The sequence below is a fragment of the Trachurus trachurus genome (genome assembly GCF_905171665.1).
Source record: "Trachurus trachurus genome assembly, chromosome: 15".
NCBI classification, from domain to species: Eukaryota; Metazoa; Chordata; class Actinopteri; order Carangiformes; family Carangidae; genus Trachurus; species Trachurus trachurus.
Genome location: NC_139906.1, coordinates 21,947,877 through 21,967,822, shown reverse-complemented (window position 1 = coordinate 21,967,822; position 19,946 = coordinate 21,947,877). Strand labels below are relative to the sequence as shown.

Here is a 19,946-nt window from a genome sequence, read left to right as displayed (position 1 = left end):
CTCACCGTCCTTGCCTGCCTGTCTACTTGTGTCCTCCAGCTCCCTCTCTCTCCCTCTCCTGCTCTCCAGCCCCTAGCCTCCCCTGTGGGTTCAATAAAGTGTATTGAGGGTGAACTCAGTGTCTGCCTCCTTGGTCCGCCAGCCACCTGTTGTCACAAACCTTGTATCGTGATGAATTAGAAGAAGGTGCTAACCTCTCTATGTCTTCCAGTGCTTGCACTACTCTGAGCATAGATGTCTTTATGTGTTTCCTGAGGTTGTGCTGCAAAAGGGGCAAGCAGAATCTCCACTGAGTAGCACACACTGCCTGCACAGCCTCGGGGTCGCCCTCTGACACTGCAGTCTGCAGCCACTGATCCAGCTTGCCTATCTCCTTCAGCCGTGCCTGTGGAATAAAAGCCACAGAATCTCTAAATCTCAATACTCCTATGTTCTTGGCAAGTGTACTTGTTTTGAATATAAAGACACAATTTTTAGACTAAAGTTTTCACACCAAAATACTATGTGGTATGAAATGAAATTGCATGATCCCACTTCCACAAAACTTTTTTCTTGTCAGAGGAAAAAACTCTAAAAATCTACTCATCTATTAAGATGATTGCCTTTTACAAATTATGGGATTACAGAAATATTATCGAACAGTGATCTAAGCTTCTCCCATTGGGTCCACTACCTGCATTATAACATGCAATAAAATTCCATGGCTGATAATTCATGTCTATGATTGAATACCTCCACACTGGCTTTGGAATAGATATTCATCTTCGCCTCGTTCTTCAGTAAGTTGATTTCACTGTTGACACATTCCATTATAATGCGTTGGTCAGTACTCTAAAAAGACAAACACACGTGTGCTTTCAGAAGACAACATTCAACAGTGCATGGAAAAGAGAATGACACTGCAAACTATTAAGTCCTGTTTCGTGGCAACATGCAATGTCGAATGAATATATAATTGGTTCACCTAATTTTCCAAGGAGCAAAAGGGGAAAATGACTGAAAAACCTACGTACCTCTCTGTGAAATACATTCCTACATGGTTGAAAGAAATCAAAAAAACTGCAGCAACCTCTTGGGCATGAGCTCTGCTAATTAATCCTATCTATTGTCAGGAGCCTACTTAAGAGGGGATGTCAAATTCCATGCATAAATTTGCATGTTTTCATAGTATGTACAGTTACGGCATGGAACCACACTCCGCCTGAGGTTTTAAAAGAATATCGGACACTCACAGCCTCTCTTGCCGACTTTAGCTCTTTCAAACAGTCGGCAGCTACTTTCTGATGCTTCACTTGCAAGGCCAGCAGAGCCAACTCCAGGAGGAAGGCAACTCTGCAAATCCCAGATAAAACATAATTTATACAACTCACAACACTGCAGTACAGTAATCTGAGTCTTGTACTGCCCTTGGGATATCCATATGTGGGTTTACGTTGTTGGAAGGTTTAGGAAGAGGACAGGGAGCAAGAAAGGTAAGCTCGCTTGGTAGGAGATTTGATCGGGCATTTTGGGTCACAGACCTGTCAGCTGGTTGGATGGGGATTGGGCTGTGGAGAGGGTTAAGGTTCACGGGAACACCTGATGTTGTCGAACAATCCACCAGGAGATGGAAAATCTCTTCAAGCTTGGCAGAATACTCCTTCGTCAGCTCATCCTCATTTATTTCTAGCAACCTGGTGCAGACAACAGGAAAAGGTGTTTGTGTACATAAACATTCACTCACATACAAGAGAATGCATGCATATTTTCATTTGCCCTCTAATATACTCCCACCAAACTGTGTATAAAGCTTAGGCAAAATAACCTATATGATGCTGACGAACGCTGGGTCGGCTGAGTCACACTGTCAACGTTCATAGCTGAGCTGAGAAGCCTTAAGGAGCACTGACATGTTGAGTACATGCCCGCAGAAAAGTGGGGGCTGGGTTCATTCTATACTATGCCACACCAGAAATCATGAGCCGTATGTACACAGGCACACAGATAAACCTTTAAACCTCCACTACGGGACGCCACAGACTAAGCTGACAGCCAGTAGATGACTGGACTATTGTCTCAGGTTTAATTTTCATAGAGCTTCCATGTTAGCTGAAAGATGTAAAGCTTTAGGAACACAAACACATCGATATCCCTCTGTAAGTTCTACAGCTTTAGAAAACATAGCATATAAAAAAAAATACATTTTCTAGGTTAAGAAAATAGAATGGTAGAGATCAAAAAACATATCCTATAATTTGAATATAGATACATTCATAAATAATAATAGTTATGAGCCAGCTTGTCTGTATTATTAGCTGAAAGCGTCTTAAAGAACTAAACAAACAATAAATCACTAAAACACATGCTTTCAACCACAGGTTTGTCTCCGATTGTAAAAAAATAAATAAATAAATAAAATAAAAGCAAACACTATTAAAGAAGATCAAGGGCTTCTTTTCTTGGACAACTCCAGCACAACTTGTTTATCTGAGCTGCAGATAAAGGGAATTGGTTTTTATCACAACATGAAAAGCAATGTTTTTTGGGATCCTGCAGCAAAGTTACAGACAAAAAAACACAACTTAAACGTAACAGAACCGTTGCTTACTTTTTAAATTCCTGTAATTTGTAAATGACTGCTAAGATGGTATTCTGCCCACTCATTTCAATGAGGACATCACCTTCCTTCAGACTGTGTTGGACCTAAGAAGAGAGGAGTAAAGGTAGACATCATTCTAAATTGTGTCACTATCAAGTCTCCTTTATTCTATGAGAGATTATATAAATAAAAGTCAATTTATTGCATTAAAAGAAGCAAATTAAACATAGCTAGTAGCTAGACCAGTAGATAATTACAAATAGTGGATGCAATGAATTAATTTCCATATTTGATGATGTTTAGATACATTCATGTGTAAGGTCACACATTATTTCCATTATTTGACAAAGAAAAATGCTTTTTACCGATAATGTAAAGAGTTTGGGATAAAGATGTGGTGTATGTGACTGGATGAATTCTTCTGTGACTTTGGTAAAACTTGCAGCATCCTCCATTTTCCCAGAGTCAATGAGACATTTGATCAGGTGCCTGAGTAGAAAGCAAAAAAAAAAAAAAAAAAGGATTCATGACATTTTTGCAACAGTGTCTTGCAAACATGAAGGTGGTTTCCTGGACAATTTCCACAAAATATAGAGATGCTGCCATGTGGTGCAACTGAACTTGACCCCAAGTTCGCAGTTTTGTATTGTGGTATGTACACCTCACTATTGTACATGCAGCACACATACTGAGACAAATAAACATAATAGTTGATGAAGCTTGTAATGTTCTTTCTTTTTTTTTTACAGAAATTCCACTCTTTAGTAGGCAGCTAATTATAACTGGTGAGCGAGGAAACCAGGTCATAAATGAATTGTATAAGACTGGACAGAATCAGGACTGGACTATTTCATGAAAGGAAAGTAAGAGAGCACTGTGGGGTCACTTGCATCATGAGTTCAGCCCTCCAGCTGTGGTCTTGGTCTGCCACCTCCTCCAGACTTTGGACCACCTGCCGGAGGGAGGGCACCAGGTAGAGGCACCGCCCTTGTCGCAGGAGGGGACGTGCTGTCTGGAAATATAGCACTGATGCATTGAACACCATGTAATGGTATCTGAAAGACACAAACCCCATGCAGAGGAAGTAAGCACACAACACTGAATTATTTATATGATGCACATGCAAGCCATTTCATCTCTTAATAAAACTCAATTCAGCCAAAGTGTCAACTCTTTATGGCGTAGTCCTGTGAATTGCAAATGTGTGTGGATTAGCCATGGTCCAATGAGCCACAGGAGAGCACCCTGTATAAGCCTTTCTGTATGAAATAAGGGAAATTTATGAATTCAAGGCGCTGTTTAAGAGAAAATTGTGTGAACAGACTGTTTCAGTGCTGCTAATTTATTCACTAGAGAATGTGTTGTACAGTAGTCTGGACTGGATGCATTGGATATGTATTCTCTTTGGTGTTAATTGGGATTGCTCATTCAGCTCATTTATTGACAGGTTATGAGTTCATTAGCAAAGGGATTTGGAGCTGATTATTAGCAAAGGCTACTGGAGTATCTCCAAAGACATATTTCTGTGCAAGGAAACTTTTTGTTCATAGTGTCAACTATTAAATCTGCAGTTATCACAGCTTTCATCATGCTCAGTTTCTTCAAAATAGCTGTTAGAATGTAGAGGATGGGCTAAATTTCATACGCTTATAAATAAGAGGTTGGGGCAGCACACTGAACTCTCATAACATGAATAATGTTCACTTTGGTGATTCACTGTATGTTTTTTCACAGGCATGACTAGCAAACGTTACATATCAGAGATGATCAACTGTACATGACATACATTGGTCTTCGGCTTTCTTGACAAGCTGAGCTCACATCTGAGAGGTTACATACCTTGGTTCATGCTTTGAAACTTCTATTGCTTTAAGAAAACACACCACAGCCTCTTCAAAGTCCTCCTAAGACAGAAAATAACGGGGGAAGTGAGAAGTGTCACATCAGACAAACAAAGATCACACAATAAAGTAATTCAATGGGGGCCATAGCTTGATAAAAGACCAAGAATAACCTTAAACTGTACAAACTGTTCATACTGTGGAAAGACAAAAGGGCAATATGCATTAAAGACTGAATCACAGTGTGGGAAAAAAAAAAAAGATGAAAGCTTGCTAATGACGCTGGGATATTCGCTCCATTGTAACTGCAAACAGGAGCAGAGCAGCACATACAACAATTGTATTCCTCATTGGCACACACACACAAACACACACAACCTCCTTGAGGAGATGTGTCCAATTTACTGTCCTCACCACACTCCCAGTGGCCAACGGAGACTTCAGCTGGCCCTGGCAGAGGTACGCTCGACACAGAAATTGATTAGCTGGCGGATTCCCTTCAAAGTACATCTTTAGACACGCTGCGCTTATCTCCAAACAACCCAGCTGAAAACACAGAGAAAGAGATACACGAAGGCCAACAAAATAAATATTTCAACCTTATCCGCCGTTATATCGTGTCACAAGCACTTCTCTACATTTGATGCATTATTAAAACTATTCAGAAATGGCTTAATGTACAGTATGTGAGATGCCCATTTATTTTATGCCGCATAAAAAATGTCTTAATTGCAGACTGTTATCCTTGAGGATGTCAGTGCTGTTATATACTGTCTCCAGCTAAATCGATAGATAAATAAATTCACACATAGGGTAGGGTAGCTTTCATTGAAGGGATTGCAGCACTGTCAGGGGAGATGATATCCAAACAGAAATTAAACAGTATAAGGCTTTAATTGTGTCATGATTAGTTTCAAGTAAAATAAATAAATAAATAAAACAAGTTAAACAGAAAATTGTAATGAACTTTGGCTCGGTGTGTTGGAAAACATCTTAATGCAACAGGAATATTCATGGTTCTTGAGAAAACTAAAGAATATGATGCAGAGGATGAGGACTAGGCCTAATTCAGTATTCACTTAAGCCTGAGACTTCAAGGCAAACTTGCTGTATGATATAAAGAAGAGAGAACAAATCACATTATGGAATAGCATTGTGTTTCATTATTCAAATATGTTTCCTTTGCCCCAGGACACTTCAGTCTACAATAGTGAATATTCATTACTATTCCCTAATGGGAGAATCGCTAGATTTAGCAAACGAAAGTACATATACAAAAACAGTGACATACTGAGATTAATGATAGCCTAAGTCTCTTGTGTGAGAGGGTTCAGCAGAGGTTTCTTTTTTTCCTCTTTCCATCAAAATCTGTAAATACTAGCGAAGCATTGACATTGATTAACCATCAGCCACAAAATGATCCAGATCCTACTTTATTTACTCAATCCCAATAAATCCTCTCTGCATGTTCAAAATGTCACTAATAATTCAAGAATCTCCACAGAAGAAGAGATGCCTACACATCCTCAGTACGGTAACCTAAATACATCAGTAAACATATTTCACTGTAAGATGTTAGATGTAAATCTTTCATTCTTGAAGGTTGCTTGAAGTCTTCTTATGTTGACTTATAGCTCCACAATATGGCAACAATTGAGTCAAACTTTGTAAATTTGGTCATCAGCACCTAGTACAGTATGCACTGGCCTGTTAGTTTTTCATAGTAAATGAGACAAAGCCAGTCCCTGTCCTTAGAAAGACAAAGCCCATTGTGCTGTCCGGAACAGTGAAATGTGTTATCTTTACAAATGGATTTGATAAGACTGATATGGTGTTTTTCTGACATTTTTCCTTGGAAACGACTGTCTCATCAAATCAATTTGACTCATTGACTGATTCAGAGCCTGTTATCCTTTCAAATTAAGGTTAGAGCCCTGCTTTCACTACTCTAACGAAGTCTGTGTATAAAAGACGTACGCTGAACCAGTGAGCCTGCCTCAAGCCTCACCTGAAGAGCTACTTCCGCGCAAATGACGTACAACTCCAGGGCACCGCGTGGACATCCTCCTACGCTGCCTCCAGCTGCTGTCATGTCCTTGATTAAGTGGTAGGCCGACTGCAGAGCTCCAGAGTCTGCATGAAATACCCCACATTGAACACAGCTTACTGTCACAACTCCTTTCAGCTGGCATGTCACTGAATTATAATATAACACAAACCTTGTTGCTCTTTTGCCTGGTTTAGGTACTGACGAATGTCCAGGTCCATGTCTTGCTTCACCGTTCACCAGTTCATTCGCGTATGTACCGGTACTTTACCTTGTTACTCAGTGGTCAAAAAAGTCGAACAGTTGGATAACCTACATGGCAATTCGTCAAACTTGTTGGTAATGCGAATATGCCACTCATTCGCTGTATTACTGGAATGAACAACTTAACTTAGCCTGTGTTGACCGCAAAACTATTCCGCCATCCGTGTTTATAGTTGGGGAGCGTTACTTAGCAACCGGAGACCTGAACTACGGTAAGCGAAAGGGACAAAAAGGGCCGACACCCGTTGTCTTATCTTGCAAAATTATTATGATGGCATTGGCCTGACTACCATCTAGAATTTAAATGTAGTCTCACATAAAATTATGTCATTGTTGTACTTTATTCACATTATGATACATTTGATCTGGCAAATATAATAGCCTACAATAATTAAAAACTAAAAAAACTACGAGGAAACAAAATGACAAATTACATTGCTCCCTCCCCCTCTCACTCCCTCTCTCTCTCTGTCTATGTCTGCCTGTCTCTGACACACACATCGCCTACATACTGACATGGGTACAAAAAGCACCTCTTCATGCTTGTGGTCCCAACGCTTCTTAACTTCAAAGTGCATCATTAGAAATCAGGCCACTCTGTGCAAATATAATTTACTTGGTTAAACCAAGTACCCCTACTGATGTGACAGGGGACAAAGTAGTCAGGCAAAGCAAACTACTGTGGCTCTCTCCCTAATGGACTTGGGAATCCTAGTTTGAGGTTCAAATGACAGAAACATGTATTACCTGCCAGTATTTCAAAGCGGCATAGATAGCTCCTCAGTGGCCCTCAAGCAAATTTGTTAAGCAGTTCATTGTAGGATCTGTCTAAAAATACACACAAAGAGAATATTCACCCTTTGGAAGGCTTTAAAAGTGAAATATATAATTATTTCCTGCAAGAGATTTTTCCTCTGTCACTTGACCTACTTAATAGTTTGAGTTAGTGCTTTTATTTGTTGTTTAAAATTTCTGTCATGTCATTGGGTAGTTTTGCGTAAATATATTTAGAGCAAAATCTTGGTGGGCCAGATGTGGTCTACTACTACAAACATATTATGTCAGATGTATGAAGTAGGCACTTTGTATCAGTGCATCACACAGTACCTGCAGTTACTGCTTTCAAAAGCGACCATTTGAAACAGAATTGAGTTAAAACATACACAATTTTTTGAAATTACAGAACAAGTATTTTCATAGCAAAATAGGGTGTGGCTGTTCACAAGCCAGACACCCAACACAGATGGTTCTGTATGATGATGAATAGGCAAGAAAAATGTTAAATGTGCTAGAGCAGACCGGCATCCAATATGATATAAAAATGCACCTGTCCTGCAATAGCCTACTGTATATCTTACAAGAATAACTTCCAATCCTAATTGATACACTGTATTGTATCTGATCTCACAGGGTGCAGGTCAAATCAGCAAATGTGGAAAAGTCTTTTGAAATAAAATATATGCCAATATCCCAAAATGGACCAGAGCTCACTCTGTACATACAGTAAATGTCTTTAATTCACTGTTAGGCCTACTGTCAAAGAAACTTAGGACTAACTTACATGAGTAACAAGCCTGCACTCTTCTCCTCTAATCTTAGAAACTGAAAAGTGAATTCAAGTTCAACCCAATGAATAAATGTTAAGCTCCAGTTAGCTCAATAGAAGATTTTAGTTCCATTCAGCTTCTGTTTACACAGTCTATTTTTCTGAAATGCAGCATGTTTGGGTCATGGTCTCTCATAAAATTATAAAGGAAATTGAAATGCCATTAAGTGATGATCCATGAGCTGTGTCTGGGAGTTATCTTTGGACCAGTGCACAGACACTAGCCACTTTTAATGAGGATATAACCACAATCTTGTCACCAGCGCCGATGCACACCAAGGTGGAGAACAAAGATAAACAATACAGCACTAGTAGTGAAATTTCATTAATCATCCTTGTATTTTCCAGAGATGAATATAATCAAAAACCCAAAAGGCCTGCTCCTGTGTTTTGCTCCAGGAGGCTCAATTGTAAACATGCATTCAGATAATCAAGATGAGTCAGGACAAATTTGTTTGCTGTTTTTAATTTATTTTTAAATTCAAGTGCTTAGAAGTTATAATGAGACTGTTTTCTGGGCAAAAAAGAACAAAAAGAGTGCATGCTGATTAGGCTAATCCTTTAACAATCCAGGCTTGCAGTATTTGATATCTCAGTGTGTTGATCCTCCTCAATTCCAAAGACAAAACTAATCGGCAATAGTCTTAAAATTATTACATATTACTATCGCTAATCAATATGTAGAACCCCTTAGAATGGTAAGAGTTTTATATAACAATAATTTACATATCAAATACCTTATACAAGTGTTTACTTTCGTAAAGCAATGCATGCACCATGCACCATTCACCTTTCATTCATTATGAATTAAAGCAGTTGTGTGGAGCAAACTCATTTGCATTATCTGTCCCCCTGATGGGACAACTTTCAATGTCTTTGCAAAAAAAAACACAATACCAGCATATCATTAAGATGTTAAATCAGCAGGGTCAAATGAATTATTGATCAACTCTCAAATTGTGATCAATTATTGAGCATTTTACACATGTGAAGTCCACATACACATGAATGGCAGCAGCCAAGCAGTGATCACATGAGCCCAAATCATACAGACTGCTTGTTTTGCTGCTTACATGTAAATCCCATTACATTTTACTATTTGGATACATATAGATGTACAAATTGTCGTCCTTTTGGATCCGGTCCCACACCACTTCATTTATGATTAAAAAGGGTTTACTGCAAAGTGTACTGCAATACAGAGACCTTTTTGTCAAGATGTATAAAACATTGTGAGAAAAAAGTTTTTTCCTTCATTCTTTTGTTGAGTTTCTTGTTTCTTCTAATATGGCTGAAATGCCATGCATTAATATACTGACATGTATCTTTAAGAAGGTCATTAAGACAAAATGCAACTGCAGAGAGAGACTTTTCCCCCCCTAAAATCATCAATCAGCACAGTAACCTTATCTAATGCCACAACATGCAGAATCCCAGAGAAATTCAATCAAGATTCTAGCTATGTCCCGTTTCAGGAACCACGTCTCTTGGACAATGTGAGTTTTATAGCAAAGGTCAAACTCAAATGATTTTCTCTCTCATCACCATTTTCTCTCTCATCTCCGTGGTTGCATCACAAAATGTGACTCCTGTTGCTTATCAACCAAAAGTTTAAAGTTTGAAGGTCACTGGTTGTAACAGATAACAGTTGAACTAAAGTTAAACCCAGTACTTTTTTTGGCTGGGCCAAAAAGGACCCACCTGTTAGAATCGTCATTGCCCAGGAAGAGATGGCTACATTTCTCTGCCCCATTTGAAGAAGCCAAATGTCCTGCTTTGCCATGCTGATGTGATGCAATGCAGCCTTCAAAACATGTTGTCCTTGGATGGGACACAGCTTGTGAGGGTGTATTTAGTTACAGTGGTACTTTAAATGAAATGCCAATGCTAAAATGCTTATGCTGTCGTCAGTTTTAGCAGGTATCTGGTCAAGGTCTTAATGGCAATAAATGAGTTATTGAAAAATTTCAGAATATTTCAGATTTATCCTTATGAGGACCATGAAGATCCAACCCAAATTTACTGTCAAAGTGTCGGACCATTCCACTCATCAACAGACTGTCCAAGACATACATGAAGCCTACAATCTGTATAGCTTTACCACACTGCTGGTGTCTGCATCTAAACAGCAGGACCACCCACATCTAAGATTCATGTCAATCAGCATAGAATTCTGAATAGATGTAGGTGTTAGTGATCTAAATAAATGCATCCAGAATTCACTGTGCATATGCAGAAATATCCCACGCTGAAACGGGTGTACTTACCTTCTGAAGAACCAAAGCCCCCCTTAAAAAGTCAAACTGTAACAGCAGTCATTGATTGGATAATGGGCATTGGACTGAATTTTAAGCCCTTCCCAAATGTCCATTTCAAATCCTCTCAGGCAATGAATCAGTTGGTTACTGATGTAAAATCAATTGACTGTCCAAACAAAAATGAAGCAAATGTTCTTATGGTGTCTGGTTTCATTTACCCATACGTATATCAATATTAATTTCCCTTTGAGAGGAAGGTTCTCTATTAGAGGTAATTAGTGGGGTGAATCATGCTTTGGAGCATTTGCATGCATTCGTTACACGTCATACAGTAGCAGTTTTAGTGCAGAATACCCCCCTCCATAAAAAATGCTGAGTCATTGTGAGCAATAAATAATTTACATGTCGTTTGCTTGGACATTTGATTCCCTCAAGATTTTTGTAATCCGATTTTGTAACACTGCACTGGTTAATGTAGCATCTCCATATTTGGACCCAGTATCTGTAGCCTACTGTACCCGAGTGTCCTACTTAGCGCGCAACACACAATTTTTTTAGGAAGACTTAGTTTCCAGATCCGCTATCTTAAACAACTTTGCACATTTGAGAATAATCTGGCCTGTCAGCACTGGACCATCACAAACACAGTTTCTTATCTACACCAGCATGTGTTCAAATGGCTAATTAGGGTATTGACTCACTGCTCACGCTCTCATCGGAGATGACGGATGTCACTGATTTGTCTAAGCATCATCAGTGTGGGGATTGGATTTGGTGGCACCCTGGATGCATACTTAGCAATAACTGACACGATGCCCAATCCCTCACAGCATGTATTTACTGATTTGGTTGCACTCCATAGAGATTAGTCGTTCATATCAAATTGAACGGAAGCACCGCGTTACATTCAAGCTGCATATATTTTACATGCATGCTGTAAGTCACACGTTCAGAAATTTGTGAGCCGAATGCACATATTGTATAGGTGCTCTATGCACTGTAAGAAAGAGATACAGACATGAATACATGATTTTTTTCACAGTTTTAAATTCTGTTGATGTCTATGGGATTACTGTTCTTTGCATTTACTGTATGTCCTTGTTGGTTATCTTATGGTTTGTGGTATGATTATCCTGTACTCAGGCAAAAATAAAAATGTCGTCTCTGACAAGGTCTTTCCTATACCACGTTAATCATCACTAGACAGTTTAAGTGTTTAATTTTACTTCAATTACTCAACAGACTCATTAAAAAGCACTAATGTATCTGATGGTGGTTGAGAAGTGATTTATCAGCGGCACTCAACTGCATGGAAGATAAACAACACTGCTCACCAGAAGTATTTTTAGCAACAGCAGAGATGTGACTCTTAGGATTGAAGTTGTGGTTGGGCTGTCTGTCAGCCTGCTGGTCTAATGGTTCAGTCATGTATCATTTCATAAATATTGGAGGGACTGCTATTAAAGGTGGCCAAAGAATGAATCTCATTTTAGTGTGTTCTAATCTACAGTAGACGGGGACATCTGAATTGCTGCCCACATTTCAGATTACAACTGTCAATCATGTTTTGGTGTTGTAGTGTTTCCCTTGATTGACAACACCTGGGCCAAATAGGCCTAGAGCTGTGTAAGGAGGCTTTACATTGGTTATGCCATATTTGTGAGTCCAAGCCAAAAAAAAATGGCAGCAGAAAAACTGTGAAATATTGTGACAAAAGAGAACAGGATTAATGAACAGCTGTTTAATCTGTGTCTTTCTTCCGAGGTCAAAAATACAAAGTAGCCTATGTGTCCAGTGAATTGTTTGCTTCTGATTTATTAAAACCATTTCATTAAAGAACATGATACAGAGGGTTTGATGACACCATCACCACTTAGTTATTGAAATTAATGAAATGCAGTAGCCGACTGTAGTTGCTATTATTATCTGCTGGAAATGCAGTAGCCTAGCTAGCTAATGTTTGACTAGCCTATTTTTATAAAAAAAAAAAAAAACAGTTTCAAGGATCCAACACATCACAATACACATGTGGTAGCTATATAATATTTTGTTTACTAAATAATGAATTTCTTAATAATTAATAATTTCATGAAGATGTTCTGTTGTTTACAGATTGTCAGTTACCTGCAGTGATTGGCTGAGGTCCGGGAGCAGAGGAAGAAGGAAGGGAGAACCCGGAAGAAGAAAAGTGGCGCGCAAATGTTGTAAAAACAGTAACGCAACTCCGCAAGACTTTCCCCATTAATGCAGAGTTTTGCGACGAATGTTGTGTTGTTAAAAAAATTGATTCAAGTATTTGAGCCGCCAGCTAGTCCCGAGGACCGCATGACGGACTGAAACAGAGTAACTCACCTGCTGAAAGAGAGCTGCTGCAGTTGTTCCTCATGGTGCAGGAGGAACGGACTCTAACCTGAACATGTCATCTGTGCTTCATCAGGTGAGTGTGTGCAGAGTGTCAGTGAGCCTAAATATAGGCCTAGGTGTTGCCTAAATGTTGATTGTTTGACATTAAATGACAATTCCAGGGAAACTCAACCTGGGGCTTTATAGTGTCCTTTTTTTAAAGTCTCTTTTTTCATTGACAAAGTCAGATGGCTGCTCAAACATACACTGCGGGTTTGTTTCCTTCAAGAAAGCGGACATGTTTGTAAACGGAGCTGTACAGTCTGGAGAAGTCTGCACAAGAGTCAAGTTGATGGCTCAGTAGGTTATGTTTACAGGTAGAATAACCAATAGCCAGATTTAGTCTTAGCTCCTGCTGTGAAACATTGTGGATCCCAGTTGATATTCCTTTGATGATAAAACAAGCATCAGACTAAACATACTGAACATGTCAACTTGACTCTGGCGGGAGACTAATCGAGACTTACAGCTCCGTTTACAAACACTTCTGCTTTCTTGAAGTAAACAAACCCATTGTTGTATGGCATGGGACAGACAGAACTACTGCATAACAGGAGCAAATAAAAAGAAAACCTTCAGGTTAATTTTTTTAAAGACCATATTAGGACACTAGCCCCAGGTTGAATTTCCCTGGAATTGTCAAAGCAGATGTAGCCTAGATGGATAATTGAGGGATGTACAGTAGCTTATACTGTAGCCTACATTTTTATTTTGAAGTAGGCTTCATACTTTTCAAAGCCACTCTAAATTGTGTAATAAGCTATGTCTTATTATTAAGACATACTGTATGTGAGGAATAAAATATTATAAGTTAAGTTATTGTTTATTTAATTTAAAGGGTAAATCTATGTAAACAAAAATATGTTGTCTGGGGACAATTAATCAAAGTATGGTAGAGTAGCTACTCAATATAGGTAAACCTTAGTGGTACAGCAGCTGACAAAACCCAAAACCCAGCCCATTGTTGACTTGCAGCATAGGACTTACTGTAGAGTGTTGGGAGTGCTACAAAACGTATTCCCATCACATTTTTCAAACTGTTTTTAAAATGCTTAGGGTTTGACTCATGCTCATTTGTCTACTTCATCTTCAGTGTTTTTATAGAGCTGGACTGGATCATTAGCGTCATCACGTATTTATCATGAGACATCCAACTCTTAATAATCACAAAAATGCAGCATTTACTGCTTATTTTTTGCCAGTAGAATTTGCACTATAATTCAAGAGAAATTCAGCTAATGGTCCACATTTCACAGCTATCGGTATCAACTGCAATACAATAAATGTTTTTGACCTCAATCTTTTGCCCCTCTAATTGTAACTATCAAAGAAAAGAAAAGCTGGAGTATACCTATACAGTCTGGGTCTTGTTTCCATTTAGATTGCTGGACGGATAAGCCAGGCTGATTGATCTTACTGAGGTTTCCTGCACCTCCCTCTCAAAGGCATCCTCACAGCACAGAGACCGGGTGTCGTTTGTGATTAGCCACACTCTACTTCCCCGTCGACAGGCATCAATAAACCACTTAAAGACGCATGCTGGTTGCACTCTTAGCTTCCATCTTCCATCGCTTGACAGTACTTCAGTACAGCTTGACCTGAACGTAAACCATATCTCATATTCATAGGCATAACTGCACCTTGAGTCACTTCACCCATGGGATTATAATTCATGCTCAATGACAAATATTCTGTGATGTGCCTCTCTACTGGCTGTTATTTTCCTGATGGTGGGCCAGTGCTCTGATGTCAGGAATTGTCATTGAAATCCTTGAATTATTTTGTTATTATTTTGTTGAAATTGGAAAGGAGACCCCAACTGTTAAACTGAACTGCCATTACCTACAGTAAAATGATATCTGATCTTCTTATCAATCATGTAATATTAATCTTGAACTAAATACAGAGCTAAATGGAAACAGATTATGCTCCATCACAGGACTGACATGCTCACAGCATATTGTTATTATTCTTCTTAATAATAATAGTAGTTACTGTATAGGGTTAGTAGCAGAAGCAGTAGTAGTAGTAGTACTGTATTGGTGTAGTGGTTTGAATCCCCACTATCTTCCACATAGTGATTGCTGCAATTAAGAAAATTGCGCTCTATCAATGAAATTGAAGAAAAAAGAAAAAAAAACACAGTACATTTTTACAGTATCTATTTTATAAAGACAATACACCTATATATATTAGATGTATCAGTTTTTATTCTAGTAATCTTTTGAAAGAAAGCCTACTTTTAGTCTGTCTGGTATACAGTACAGAGCAGATCAAGCTCTGAGCCTCTGTACTGTATACCATGTTCTCCACACACAGTTTGTTGCTGGACCAGATGACCAGTACTCAATTGATGTGTACCGGTGTTTTTTTTTTTCTGCATAAATTACAGAAAACAAGCTTTTTTATTTTTTCCTCCACAAGCAGCCATGTCAGTCATATAGATCTTACACATTAGCATGTAGTGAGTGACACGTTTATTTTCATCTTGCTGGTAGTTTGACTTGCAACAGCGTTGGAAAGGTATTTTGCTCACCCTCTGCATCGTGCAAAGCCTGCTATAGCACTGTGGCTGTTTACCTGAGACATGTTAGATTAATGTCTAACCAGACAGGGTTTGGGCACGCTTGCTAATATTAACTGACACTTTCTTTGGTTTGGCTCTAACCCTGTTGTTTCTGTTGAAATTTTAACAATATCATGAATAATATGTTAAGTTACAGTATATTTCATTTACGTTGACCTGGTTGAGCCTATTGCCTTGTGTGTAATATGTGTTCATGTAAATAATATAAGTGTAGTCTGGTATGATGTATGGCTGTGCGGGTGCTGCAGCTGACATGAGCTGTTTTTCCACTTTTGGTACAATTGTTTTTGTATGATTCAGTGCACCATTTTTATAGTTACTGATAAACACACTGTATGTTTTAACGTCACCCTCACATATTCATTCATTGTATTCATGCTGATATTCCGAGAGCTGCAGACGCCTCTTGCATTGCAAATTCCTCACAACGGGATATGGCATAGACATTCCTGGTTCCTTTGTAAGCAGGACAGATAATGTTCTATAAAGTGACAACAAAAAGAAATTTCTATGCACAGTGTCATGGAAATGACATTTCCAAATTCCATGGATATCTGAATAGACTTTATCAACTGCCACAAAGTCTGACACCATCTTTTCAAAAAGATGAAAATAATACACCTTCATGAATATTTCAGGAGGAACGTGTCATTCTCCGAATGGTGCAACTGCCTAATGAGAACCTGTTTGTCATCATGTGGTTATGTATTAAGTTCTGTATCAGTTTGTGTTACTGTGTCTGACTGTTTCTTTCTTCTCTGGTGGCTGATGTGTATCTCCAGCCAGGTGCCCATCCTGCCAAGATGTTGAGGAGGAGCAACCTGCCTCGGAAGAGTTGGATCAAAAGCAGAAAGACCCTCAGTGATATTTAATACTTCAACAACATCGCTGAGCTCAGGTACCATGGTAACCAGCCAGAACCTCCCTCCTCCCTCTGCTATTTTCCTATTTTAAGTTCTTTCCTATTCCCCAGCTCCCGTGCTTTAAAACAGGCCGTATTCCTTTAGAAACACATGCCATGTGGCAGCAAGCAACTGGTCATCAGATGGTATCAGACCGTATCAGACCAATGGTTTTACAGCCATAGACTTCCCAGAGTTGTGGACATGTCACACTGATGACGAAGTTCATTTGGCGGTCACATTATGAAAGCAATTTCTGAGGGAGCTGCTCCCTCCTCCCTCCCTCTCCACTCTTTCTGTCTTTTTTCTCTTTGATGATAAGAAAAGTAACGTGCTTGAAAAAAAAAAGTATAATGTGATGCTGTCACAATATGATTGGGAAAGAGAAACATCTTCAGATGTGCTAAAGGACAAAATTTAAGAGAGGCTAAATTGGGACAGTCACAGATTAAATTTGTTTTTAAGAAAGATTTAAGAGTTTTCACGTGTGAATCATATTTCTTAACACAGTCTGCTACTGGTAATGTCTTTCCTCAGTTGCTCTTTGGCTGTTTGCCCAACAGATTGCCTCTAGCTTCAGGATATGTCAGAGTATGGCTCTCTTTCCACTGGCCCCTCTCGACATGGATTATTCAAACTAGAGCGACTCAATATTTAAAACAGGAAAGTTAGTGTATCCTAATTAACTGAACCAATTTATGTTGTTTGTTTGTTTTTGTTGATGAGTGCACAGTGTCAAAGTCTATGTTAAAAAGAAACAAATGAAAACAATTTTCTACTTAACTACAGGGAATAATAATGTTGTCCTCCAATGATGTACTAGGAAGAAACTTGAGAATTAAACTGACTGTTCAATAATCCCACCCCCCATAGTGCTACTAAGCTTGCTGAGCATCTTGTTCTTGGGATGATGAATGTTTACATAATTTCAGGCAGACAAAGACAGACAAAACATTATAAATTGTAATATAAGAAATGAAAATTCCTTGAAAATATGGGATTTAACAATTGTAGCTGTAGCGTTATGTCATTTTTTATTTTTTTCATTGTAATATTGTCCAGGGTTTTGGTGTCAAATAAAAGCAATAATCTGAAGGAAAAAGACTAAGCGTACGGCTGCATGTGAAACGAGTAACTTCAGCATTGCAGTCAGTTGATGATCCATGTCAGGCTGTTGTGGAAATCAAGTTTCACTACAGCTGCCTGAGTGAAAACTTCGATTTTGATATTCGATAGTACAGGATGAGGCTGCCAAGGCTGGCTGACTGTAGGACGCACTTTGTATTAGTTGTATTCCTTTTTTTCTTTCTTTAAAGGAGAACTCCAGTCATTTTCTAAGTAACACTCTACAGCTCTAGGTCCCTGAGTGCAACCATAGAAAGAATCTGAGAAAAATATGTCAGACCGGACCTAGTGTGTGATCAGTGTTGAGTGGTAAGGAACTGGTGGATGTTGCAAAGCATTGATATTTTGAGCATTATATAGAGGCCAAAGTTGCAGTTAGAAGAACTGCCCCCATTACTTCGCAGTTTAACTGCAGTGTAGTGCAGTTAGCAGGAGGAGAGCTATGTCCGGTCTACACATATTTTTCTCTGATTTTTTTCTATGGTCTGGTCGCACTCGAGGACCTAGAGCTGTAGTAACGTTACTTAGAAAATGACTGGAATTCTCCTGCAGCATATGAAATTGGTCTTTAGGATGATGCTGGCTTTGGTTACTGCAGTGACACATAACATAACATTTCTAACTCTTGCTTTAAAGCAGATTAAGACACTTCTGAATCCTTGTGGAGAGTGAGGTCTGGATAGACTTGATCATGTGGAGAAATCCAGAGCGAGACGCATGACTAGACAACCATTCAGGAGTCTTTACATCACTTATTTTGTGTTTACTGTTAAAAGCCTAAGAAAGGATGATGGTGGGGGTAAGAGAGAGTGTGTGTGTGTGTTGATGGGGGTGGGTGGTGCATCATGGTACCTCTGTCTTATTACATGCCCTTTAGGAAGGATGGTCCCAGCTTTTTTATGGTTCACATGGCTTTTCTTTCACCAGACTGAATAGCGCAGATTAGGGCATTTCCTTCTCAATTCACAATCCCACATGAGGGGAAACACTTTACGTAAGGGCACAGATGGGCTGTTATGCTCCTGAAAATCTATCCGCTGTGAGCCAAGACATCAAGTTCAACGTTATGCAGGCTATCCCCATCCCCTCTCCCCTCTCCACTCTCACTCATACCGCCTCTCTCTTCACGTCAACATCTTCCATAACTCTGTTGCTGAATTGACTCTTAAGTGGCCTGCAGGGTGTGAGTGTTCCGAGCCCGTGCACACAGCCCGATAAAAAAGACTCCTCCCTCACATCCTCCTACGACGCACTGACCTTGCCACCCAAGCGCTGACTGTCTGTTTCATCCCCTGACCCTCACAAATCTTATGTCTGAAGGTCATTCTGTCACTCTGTTGCTTCTTCATTCAGTGTTTCCTTGGATCAGGGTCACTCTGGCCTCTGCTGTCACTGTACTGTCATGTAGCCAGAGAGGTCCGATCATGACCCGGATGTCCTGCAGTTTCTTTTCTCAGGCTGTTGTCAGAGACTCCATGGCAGAAATGTAAAAGCTAAAATAAGATTAACTTTATTAATCCCACATTGCGGGGAAATTCACTTGCCACAAAAGCACAGAGTAGAATAAAATGTACACTCACACATGCACATCTACATGTACACAACTCACACACACAGTTATTACAATAAATAAATAGGGGTGAGTTTAAAAAAAATCATGTTGCATTGAAAAAGCTGCATTATATGTTTCATTATAAAAGCTGCTGTAGATTTAAAAATATGTACAGTAAAGTTAGCTCAAATATGTACTGCACTTTATTATAATTAGTTCTGCATCTCACAATGTAATGGAATATTTAAAAAAGTAAGCTTGAAAAACAAGTATAACATTTATGTAGTTTGTTCGCAGTACCATATTTAACATTTTCCCTGTGTTTTATTTGAAGTGTTGATCTCCATTCATATCATATTTGTTGTTTTAAGTACCAAAAACCATTTCAGTGTATGTTTTCCATCTCCTCTTTCTGACTTCTCTCTGGAGTCCTGGTAGATTTTAAAACTGGCCAACTGTTTTCTGAGAAGATCAAGTTGAGATATAGCAGATTACAGGGAAACCGTTAAATAGAAGCCATATACTGCAAGGTTAGATGGTTGAGTCCAGATGGCCGGGGCTTATGGCATGGCTGAGAGTGCTGTTGTGACTTTGCAAAGTTTCAGAGGTCCAGGCTTGTTTTAAAAGGCTCAGTTTCTGAATACAGGCCCGTGAGCGTTTCTCTGTGGACTGAGGCTTTGATACTTCCACAGTATTGCTACCGAACCTCAGCCTGCTGTATAATAAAAAAGATATGGAAGTCTACCTTTACTTTATATGGGATGTTAAAAGAATCAGTTCAGA

At 39.1% G+C, this 19,946-nt stretch overlaps 1 protein-coding gene across 1 annotated transcript in view; it reads right to left on the bottom strand.

Annotated features, from left to right (window-relative positions):
• Window positions 1–6,687, bottom strand: part of cfap46 (cilia and flagella associated protein 46) — a gene marked incomplete at both ends in the record, with an annotated part of 43,178 nt that extends 36,491 nt beyond the window's left edge. Inside the window, 11 exons of the mRNA XM_083987578.1 lie at window positions 195–385; window positions 733–831; window positions 1,233–1,332; window positions 1,521–1,673; window positions 2,588–2,682; window positions 2,944–3,067; window positions 3,454–3,633; window positions 4,418–4,482; window positions 4,834–4,965; window positions 6,428–6,552; window positions 6,639–6,687. Of these exons, the coding sequence (XP_083843704.1) occupies window positions 195–385; window positions 733–831; window positions 1,233–1,332; window positions 1,521–1,673; window positions 2,588–2,682; window positions 2,944–3,067; window positions 3,454–3,633; window positions 4,418–4,482; window positions 4,834–4,965; window positions 6,428–6,552; window positions 6,639–6,687 (1,313 nt within the window). The remainder of the gene's footprint in view (window positions 1–194; window positions 386–732; window positions 832–1,232; window positions 1,333–1,520; window positions 1,674–2,587; window positions 2,683–2,943; window positions 3,068–3,453; window positions 3,634–4,417; window positions 4,483–4,833; window positions 4,966–6,427; window positions 6,553–6,638) is intronic.
• Between the last annotated feature and the right edge of the window lie 13,259 nt (window positions 6,688–19,946).